The 10,466-nt window shown below is 32.2% G+C and overlaps 1 protein-coding gene across 1 annotated transcript; it reads right to left on the bottom strand.

Moving 5' to 3' along the window:
- Positions 1-330: 330 nt before the first annotated feature.
- On the bottom strand, positions 331-8,764 carry LOC127724035 (contactin-associated protein like 5-1-like). The gene is made up of 3 exons (XM_052230801.1): positions 8,628-8,764; positions 5,679-6,107; positions 331-650 (listed from the first exon to the last, which is right to left on the bottom strand). The coding sequence occupies exons 1-3, from the start codon at positions 8,743-8,745 to the stop codon at positions 589-591; spliced, it is 609 nt and encodes a 202-aa protein (XP_052086761.1). The 5' UTR covers positions 8,746-8,764; the 3' UTR covers positions 331-588.
- Between the last annotated feature and the right edge of the window lie 1,702 nt (positions 8,765-10,466).

Genomic DNA, 10,466 nt, shown 5'->3' with positions numbered 1-10,466 from the left:
AACACCAACAATCAATCAATCAATGTTGGTGTTAAACGCAACTTTCAACACTCTTGAGTTAATCGTAAAGGCACGATTTTATTTCGTGGAGGAAGACGGAGTGCCCTGTGAGAAACATCGACATTCGGCAGGAAAATTGGCAATCCTAGTCTATTAAGATCAGAATCGAACGCACCCACCACGTGCGTGGTTTGAAATCACAACCTCATTATTGATAGGCTTATTTATGATTTCTGTAGATGAATTACTAAGACCCTTTGCTCACCAAGGCTCCGCTTAAGATAGTTTTAATAAATACATCAAATCTACAATGATAAAATGAATGCCCGTAAGAGGTGCAGCGATTTTAAATGTTGGACAATTATATTTCCTTTGTCTTTTCAGAACTGATTCAGTTGCATCTCTATCTAGTATAAAACGATCGTGTTAGCATATACATTTAAAATAAACATATATATAAAAAGGCGACAGTGTCATCAAATATATTATAATAAAGATTTATCATTGTCTTTCTGAAATGGAACATGAACAATTGTTGAAAAGTTGCCGAGGATTGTATAACAGCTCCGGACTGCTCAAAATAAAAGACTAGGCAATCCCATAACACTCAATTGGGCCTATGAAATGTTTTCCTTCTTCATAGATATCTCCTGAAAATCAAAACAAAAAACTCATATAGTGTCGTTATTATTGATTATAGCGAAAGTATATAGAAACTGTATAGGCCCTCTGTCTATTGCTAAAAATACGTATTTTTACCAGTAGATACTGTTCATATGTTTGTGGTATATTGTTACTGTTTAATTCAACGTATACTTTACATCTCCAATAATCATCAATATTTCAGTATATCAATATTTCAGTATATCAATATTTCAGTATCTTACAATACAGGTTCCAACCCCTGTCGGAGAGGCAGTAAAGAATCAGATCTACTCTTACTTTGTTAGGTTGATTCTCTAGGCACTTTATATATATATATATATATATATATATAGTCAAATGCGTTTTGTTAAAATATACTTGCTCAATTTTTTGGTCTTTTGGAAAATGTTGTTTGTGCTGTTTTTAGACCCCTCTATCAAAAAATTTGTTTTACATGCACACGTATAAAAATTGCGGTTTTTATCCAACGCAATAATAGGTTTGAACGTTGTTTTCAATTTAGACTTGTATATATATATAAGTTATATACAATTTTTATACGTGTGCATGTAACAAATTTCGTTGTAAAAGGGTCTAAATACAGCACAAACAACATTTTCCAAAAGATCAAAAGAGTGAAAAAATATATTTTAACAAAACGCATTTGACTAGCAGGTCGAACAACTGATGTTCTTTAACCCTGCTGACTGCCATTGACGATTGCCAAATAAATTGATCACAAGGTGTAACAAAATGGATCCCTATATTAATTTAATACCAAGTAGAAAACAATAAACTTGCAGCAAAGATGTTAAACCACAACATGAGGTGCTAAATTTTTTACACCCTATCCGGATTTCGACAATTAATGTCTCTTCAGTGATGTTAGGGATCGAAAAGTATTTGGAAGGCCATTTAATTTATCTCAATATAGGATGGACTCTTGAATTTTAAAGAGTCAAAATAGGATGAACGGATTATATAAACCGGAGGGAAAATATAATACAAGCCCAAACGAAATAAAAATAAACACGGCAAAATTGAAAACAACGTTCAAACCTATGATTGCGTTGGATAAAAACCGCAATTTTTATACGTGTGCATGTAAAAAATTTCGTTGTAGAAGGGTCTAAATACAGCACAAACAACATTTTCCAAAAGACCAAAAGAGTGAAAAAATATATTTTAACAAAACGCATTTGACAAGCAGGTCGAATAACTGATGTTCTTAAACCCTGCTGACTGCCATTGGCGACTGCCAAATAAATTGATCACAAAGTGTAACAAAATGGATCTCTATATTAATTTAATACCAAGTAGAAAACAATAAACTTGCAGCAAAGATGGTTAACCACAACATGAGTTGCTAAATTTTTTACACCATATCCGGATTTCGACAATTAATGTCTCTTCAGTGATGTTAGGGATCGAAAAGTATTTGGAAGGCCATTTAATTTACCTCAATATAGGATAGACTCTTGAATTTTAAAGAGTCAAAATAGGATGAACGGATTATATAAACCGGAGGGAAAATATAACACAAGCCCAAACGAATATATATATATATATATAGGTTTGGACGTTGTTTTCAATTATGACTTATATATACAATATATATATATATATATACAATTCTAGATTCTACTGACGAGGTAAGGTAACACTAGGCCACCAAAAGCTGAATGTTTAGTTCAGTCTAGGTGGACGAGTGGTATTGAGCGCTAGAATATAATATTAATATAATATGTGTTTTCAGCCGTGTATCACTTTCACTGGTGATCCAATGAATGGATCTGTCCTATAGCTTCACTTGTTTAGACGTACTTGTATATATATATATATATTCAAGAGTCTATCCTAAATTGAGGTAATTTGTACGGCTTTCCAGATACCGTTTCGATTCCTAACATCACTGAAGAGACATTAATTGTCGTAATCCGGATATGGTGTACTAATTTTTGCACCTTTTGTTTGCGGTATACTATCTTTTCCGCAAGTTTATTGTTTTCTGTTTGGTATTAAATTAATTATAAGATCCATTTTGTTACATCTGGTGATCCGTTTATTTGACAATCGCAAATGGCAGTCAGGGTTTAAGAGCATCCGTTGTTCGACCTGCTAGTCAAATGCGTTTTGTTAAAATATACTTTTTCATTTTTTTGGTCTTTTGGAAAATGTTGTTTGTGCTGTATCTTGACCCCTCTACCAAGAAAATTGTTTTGCGTGCACACGTATAAAAATTGCTGTTTTGTATCCAACGCAATCATAGGTTTAACGTTGTTTTCAATTTAGACTTGTATATATATCTGTAGGACTCTAAAGTGCGATTGGGACGTTAAAACGCGATGGTCACGCTAAAGTGCGACGGAACACGCTAAAGTCCGAATCTGCGATACGCTAAAGTGCGTTTTTCCGCGAAAATGCGTTTGTTCGCGAAAGTACGGACGTTTGCAACCATGAATAGCATTATGACGCTACACGCCTTTTGTACAAACAAAAATGGACATGGGTAAACGAGAATGTTTGTGCAGATGAAGTTTTTTTTACTAGACACGAAAACAAATGATTCCAATTTTGGTTGGTGCTAGAAAAGTTTGTATGCGGAGGAGTTATTTCCCAAAAATTCATCGACAGTAACAGAAATGCAAACCTTTGATCGCGCTGTGTCGGCGGGGACACACGGGTTTCTGACAGGATACTGGAAAAGAATACTTCTCATAAATTTAGAAACTGACGCTAGTAATTGGAAGGTGTATACCGTAAAAGAGAGCGAAAACGGCAAAATACACCAAGTGTCAAAGTATTTAATTCGTCCAAATTTGATTTAGAAACTCCTTCTATGTTTTTAATCCCATGTTATTTACTTGCGTGAAATAAAAGCTACTTTTTAATTTTCTAATTGAAATATTTTATAAAACAATTTTTTACAATATGGTTCGTCATGTCTGTGAAAGAGATAGAAAACAATAAACAAAAAACAAATAAGAAGTTGTGGTGTAATTGTCAACGAAACAGCTATCCACCAAAGACCATATGCTCTTAGCAAGATTATGAACTTCAACGTGGAGGCTTGGCTTACATCGCATAGAAGCTATATTGGACCACGAAACGACTAATGTAAAACAATTCAAAAGAGAAAGACAACAGCATGATTTATAAACAATACAATAGACGAAAAACTAATATGAACACAGCAAAAAACATAAACCATTGCCTGAACCCCATTCTCGTTACACCATCGCACTTTTAAAAGCGTGTTAAACCAACGCTCTTTAGCGTGTCATGTATACCATCGCATTTTAGCGTGTCATCTGATCGCACTTAAAAAAACAAACAACCATCGCACTTTAGCGTCTGAAACCATCGCACTTTAGCGTAGACCATCGCACTTTAGCGTGACCATCGCACTTTAGAGTACCATCGCACTTTAGAGTCCTACATATTTATATATATAATTAGTCTAAATAAGAGCCCAACAATGTTAGATTTGTAAAGTTGCGGAAGCAAATTTTTTGTTCTTCCCTGGCCGGGATTCAAACTCATGCTACTGAGATATCGTGGCATCAAATCGCCTTGCACTATGTCCACTCGACCACCTAGGCTCGACAAAAATCAAGCTTTCGGTGGCCGGGTGTTGCTTTTCCTCGTCAGTTTTTATCTAGCGTCGTAACATAGTACATGATATATAAGGCATAAAGATAGAATATTACAGATCAGCTGAATTATCCATCGTAGAGGATCTTACAAATTAATGTAGGACGCAGTCACAGATATATATATATATATATATATATATATGTGTATATATATAACTACTCTAAATATCAGGACAACAATGTTAAATCTGCAAAGTTGTTCTTCCCTCACCGGCATTCGAGCTCATGCTATTGGGACATCGAGACAACACCGCCTGCACTGTGTCTAGCACTCTAAACCACTCGGCCACCTAGACTGATCTACAAATTCAGCTTTCGGTGGCCTAGTGTTACCTTTCCTCGTCAGTAGAATCTAGAGTTGTAACACAGTATATGATATATTAGGCATGAAGATGGAATTGATTGAAGATTAGTTGAATCATCTGTCGTAAAGGAACGTAAGATGTAGTCACAGAAATAATCATTTAATAAGTACATTTAAACAAGTGACAACTCTACGACAGATCCATTCATTGGATCACCAGTGAATGTGATACACGGCTGAAAACACATATTATATTCATAATTACTCTAAATGTCAGCACAACAATGTTACATCTGCAAATGTATATATATATATATATATATATATATATATATATATATATATATTTGTGTGTTTCAGATTATTGTGTAAGCAGATAGCAAGTACCAAAAACATTATGTGAAGAAGTTGTTGAAATGGACTTTATGGTACTGGTCGGTAGGAAGGAATATCAAAATGAATGGTCATGAGTTGTACAATTAGATGAAAAAACATCATATATATTATCTTTATTGTCTTTCAGGGCAAGTGGTTTTAACCAGGCGTTTTGTTTTTTACCAATACATAATATATGCTGTAAACCAATTTCTACCTATATTTTACATATATATCGAGTTTAGCTCTTTGTAGCCAACCTTTTTAAAGCTCTTAGTGTACCAATATTTAGGAAGTTTAAATTTAAACATATTCGCGACAACTTAAATTATTATAGATTTTTTCCTTTTCTCGAAAGACGTGAAAGTTAGTTGGTTTACGATTAATATCCGGTATCAAAAGTATATTCAGTTGATTTATCTGCTGATTCATTCTCGCTAATCGCCATGTGACATACCCTTATTAGTAGTTCCTCTAAGTGATCAGTTTTAACATTGTAATTTTGGTATCGCAATAAATAATACACACATTATGTATCATTTTTGGAACGGACGTTGATATAAACGATGATATTATCTTTAACCATTTTTGATGCTATTCTCTAATCAGAGAAATTTAGATTGCCGTGATAAACACGATATGTCATTTATGAAAATTTAGTTATTGCCTATGGTGATTAAATACAATTGTTAACTTACCTGTGTCCCCTGCAAAGAAAGCGACTATTGGCAAAGCATCCTTATTTGTAACGTATCCTTCATCAGATCGCCAAATGTAATCATTGATATCGCAATTGCAGATCACGTCGCTTCGCTGACAGGTGTCATTAATTCCACAGTCACAAATTATTCTTTCTTCAGGTCCGTGAAAAAATCCAGAAGGTGGTTTGTATTCATTTGTTGCTAAGTAAGCTGTGCTTCGATTTGTCCAGTACGTACTCCACTCTTGAGTAATATTATCGTACATTAGAGCACCTTTACATTTCCAGCGTACAAATTGTCGACAAAACTGAGATGAATCTATTATTGCAACAATGTGCTCGAAAGGAATATCATATGAAATGATAAAACTGTAGGATCCATATCCCTCAAAGCCATGTACTGTTACATCTCGCTCTCCATCATGATCTGGAAACATTAACAATTTTTTACCAAGATTATGTTTCACTTAAATGTTCAACTCTCAGTACGAGATAGTTGTGAAAATATACATTTGCTATATCATTAATATTGGCAAAAGTCATTATCATTTTAAAACATAAAGGTTTCAGTTATCTTGTATGATGGTGTTATTAATAATGACAAAAGTCATTATCATTTTAAAACATAAAGGTTTCGGTTATCTTGTATGATGGTGTATAATTTGCATAAAATAAAAAAAATAGACACACAAGTTTTCCTAATTAAATGAAATGAATCATTGAGGAATAAAATAATGAAAATAATAGAATACTGTAAACCGGGAAATTTTCGTGCTGTCTTTATTTCGCGATTTGTCAACTAAATCTTAATTCTCGACGTTAAGAATTCGATGTTTGTAGGAGACCTGTACAAAATTAAGTAATTGATTTTGAAACGGCACAATTGCACATATATCGTAAACCAACTTTTATACAAATTGATCAAAAAACCTTTGTCTATTCAAGGTGACTTACTTTCGTCGATTCATTATAATAAACATTTAGATTTCAAGTTAATTGTTAATTGACTTATATCAAGTATTATAATAATTAAACTGACACATTTTTGATTATTTGTAAAAACAAATACACAATAAACATAAACAATTAGCTTTGGTAATAGCAAATTAGATGCTGCGAGAATAACAGCAAATTAATCATGATTTTGATCATATTAATTAGTGTAGCAGACAAAATGTGTTAATCATTTCAAAAATGATTGAAGGTGTCATTTACCTAACTATCAAAAGTGTTCTTTGTATCAAAATATCAATAATTTTCGCTTGCTTAAAATAGATTTCATTTTAATTCGACTGTCTAGGTTTTTTTTTTTTTTTGGTTTTTAACACCTGATTTCATTTAGAAATAAAGTTTTAATTATTGATATAGATCTGTCGTCTGAAAAAAAAACTGCTGCCTGCATATAATCCTATTGATATACGTTGATAAACGGACTTTATTCTCTCAATCAGTTTTCCTTGAAATATTCGAGGAGGTTTTATTTTCGCTTTTCCACTCTTACCGCAAAAATAGCGAAAATAAAACTGTCGCAAATATTTCCGTTTACAGTAAACGAAATTATAAGAGCGTTCAAATGGTTTCGTATAGAACACACTTTAGTTTCTTTCTATTACCTCAATTGTTCTGACCTATTTTACCAAGAAAATCTTATGTACCTGCTTTAAACACAATGTTTTATTTTTTTTATATAATTTTCATTATTATAATTATTAATACTATTAATAGTAGAAGCAGTATGGTCATTATATTATAGAGTTTCTAGCCACTATAAGTCAAACGATCCGAGTCTATGGAAAAGTTTTCATCATAAAAATAAACATAGCGGTGTTCCTTAGCTTTTTGTTAGTTTTTGTTTTGCTGGATTTACCCTATATCCTTTGGGTTTTTTTTTACTATAGAGAGAGCCAACTATATTACATGGACTTTTCTCATTGTTGAAGGTCGTATGGTGGCCTATAATTCCTTATACAGAATCCACTTATCTAAACTCTGGTAGATAGTTGTCTTATGTGTAATCATACCATATCTCTTAATTTTTATATATTACTTTTGAGGTTAGAAAATATACTAAAATAAAAATAATTCAGAGAAACTTTGAACACCTTTCAATTTTTGAATTTCCTCTGTAAATAACAAAGATTTGTTTGAACTAAAATGAAGATATGCAGAAAATAATATCAAAGATATAAAGAAATCATACAATAATTTACTTGCAGTTCAAACTTTATATTAATATGTCAAAAGAGATCTAAGGATAAGTAGATGTGATGTCATTTGCCAAAAGATTGTCCACCAAAATTAACTATAGGTCACCGTACGGTTTTCAAAGATGAATGAAAAACTTTATAGTATAAAACAAACAAAAATCTGACACATTTCAAAGGAGAAAAACAAACAGCATAATTTGATCTAAAACAATAAACTAAAAATAAATTTAACAGAAAATAGCCATCAACAACTTCCGAAATATAGGCTGCTGACTTGCGACATGCACAAATAAGACGTGGCTGGGTTTAACATGTTTTGAACGCTCTAAACGCTCAAAACCTTGGACGGTGCTGTAACAAAACACAATAGGAACACTGCATAAAATCAGTAAGAAAATGTCCGACTCATCAGATTGGCCCTGAAGCAAAAAAACAAACACTTATATATAGATAAAAACACATAGTACTGCAGTTCCTGAAACTTAGTTGAAAGCCAATTACCAAATAAATGATAGTTTCCTAGACAAAAATATAAATCAGTACAAATCAAATGAACTTTTTAATAAAACCATGGCCTTATACAAGAAAGCTTCTTTTACTTAGATTTTAGAAAATGTCGACATTGTGGTATTTATGAAATATCAATGCAAAAGGTAAAACCTTAAAAAGAGAACATACTGATTCTTATGTGAGACTTTATGTTCTTTGAGTCATTTACATTAATTTTATCGAAGACATACCTATTACTGTTACTCCTACTCCATTTTCCATTTCCATATCGCAATAAATCTCTACTGCTTGCAGTTGAATACCGTTAGATGCAATTGGTTCAACTAATGCAGTTTGACTATCCAACATACCCTTTGTTTTCCAGTCATTGCAGTTGAGAGCTGGAAACATGGAGGATGTTTTTTTATTATTAAAGTGAAAATATTAATTGTTTGAATTAATGAATGGTAATGGTTATCTCATGTATTATGCCATTAGGGAAGAATTATTCCTTTGTAAATTATTTAGTTCTTTAATATACAAAAAGGTAAATTAACAAAAATACCGAACTCCATGGAAAATTCAAAACGGAAAGTCCATTATCACATGGCAAAATCAAAAGTTCAAAAACATCAAACGATTGGAAAACAACTGTCATATTCCTGACTTGGTACAGGGATTTCCTGCGGTGGGTTAAACCTGGTTTTATATGTAGCTAAACCTCTCATTTGTATGACGGTCAAATAGCATTCAATTATATTGACAACAATGTGCAAGCAAATCAAACAGACATAATTAGGAAAAATGTCAAAAATTGGAGACACAAGCGAATTTTTTCATTTAGTAAAAATTGATTTAATTAAGGAATAACAGTTTTGAAAAACTTATAAACAAATTCTGTAATGCCGTTTTTAGTCTATATAAATGGTGTCAACAAATGTGAAATGAAAATTTTGGAAAATGTATTTATTAAATATATCATTATGAATTTGTTTTACATAAACGATTTATATATTTCATAAAGATTTATAAATATTTTGGAATAATTGTATAACAGATTTATTTTATTTCTTGAAGAAAGTGTTTATCAACAAGCAATCGGCATTCTTATGGAAACAAACTGTGTACTCTTCATACTGACTCGTTTCTTTATTTAGATTGAGACTTCATACAAGTATTTCTGATGAAAACTGAAAAGTGCCTAGCGTTATCATTTAATTTAACGTCACGCTATATCGATGAAGTCCACTAACTTAATTAGTTTGGTAACCAATTTGAACGCATCTGCGCTATTGAATTTGATACATCAGAAACAGTGTGCTTCATAATTGTACTAACATCTAGAAAATGAGTGTATTGGCGATTAAAAGCATAATTTAAGACGAAAGAGATGATATCAGCTTTCCAATCAAAAACTTCAATTTCACTGGAACAACATTCAAGTAGTGCTTGCATGGGGAGTATATATATATATGAATTTTCAAAAAAAATATATATCTAAAAGATATTTAGATTACAGCGCGTTCGATTCCTACCATGTTTCTCCTGATCGAGTAAGTTTTCCAACACGTTAGCTATTGATTCAAAGGTTCCTATCAATAAAGTTAAATTCATCCATTTAAAAGGGTTGGCAATTAATTTTCGTTTCCACAATTCCGTCTTTTCTTGAATTCGGACATCACTAAGTGCTAATTATAACCGAATTTATACTTATCATCAGCATCACGATGGATGCAACTTCTAAATCATAATCTGTCTATCTCTCCTAAAATCAGCCCTGGTTTTGTTGGAATTCGTGTTGCACATTTTTTTGTCGTTTGTTTTTGTTTTTGTTGTGCATAAGCTAGCAATAAATAGTTAGGTTGTAGTTTCGCATTTTGGCCCCGGTGGATTTTTCAAATATGAAAGTTATTTTGCAATAAAATTCATTTTTAGACAGCTGGTGACTAATTTAGCCTTCAAAGTGGGTTTATATGAATCGACAGGTAGAAGTAATTCCCATGTGCACTAACTGCGCCCCTTATATAGCAAATTTATTCCTGTATTATGACCAAACTTACATTTAGTTGATACATTCAACAATACCTACC

Source organism: Mytilus californianus, unplaced genomic scaffold, assembly GCF_021869535.1.
Source record: "Mytilus californianus isolate M0D057914Y unplaced genomic scaffold, xbMytCali1.0.p SCAF_14, whole genome shotgun sequence".
Lineage (NCBI taxonomy): Eukaryota > Metazoa > Mollusca > Bivalvia > Mytilida > Mytilidae > Mytilus > Mytilus californianus.
The sequence above is the reverse complement of the archived record's forward strand: the minus strand, read 5'-3'. Positions and strand labels throughout refer to the sequence as shown.

Coding starts and splice junctions, on each gene's coding strand:
- LOC127724035 (XM_052230801.1), bottom strand. CDS start 8,745: ATGTTGGATAGTCAAACTGCATTAGTTGAACCAATTGCATCTAACGGT. Junction 6,108..8,627: donor AGTAGGAGTAACAGTAATAG/GTATGTCTTCGA, acceptor TAATGTTTCCAG/ATCATGATGGAGAGCGAGAT. Junction 651..5,678: donor TTTCTTTGCAGGGGACACAG/GTAAGTTAACAA, acceptor TTTGATTTTCAG/GAGATATCTATGAAGAAGGA.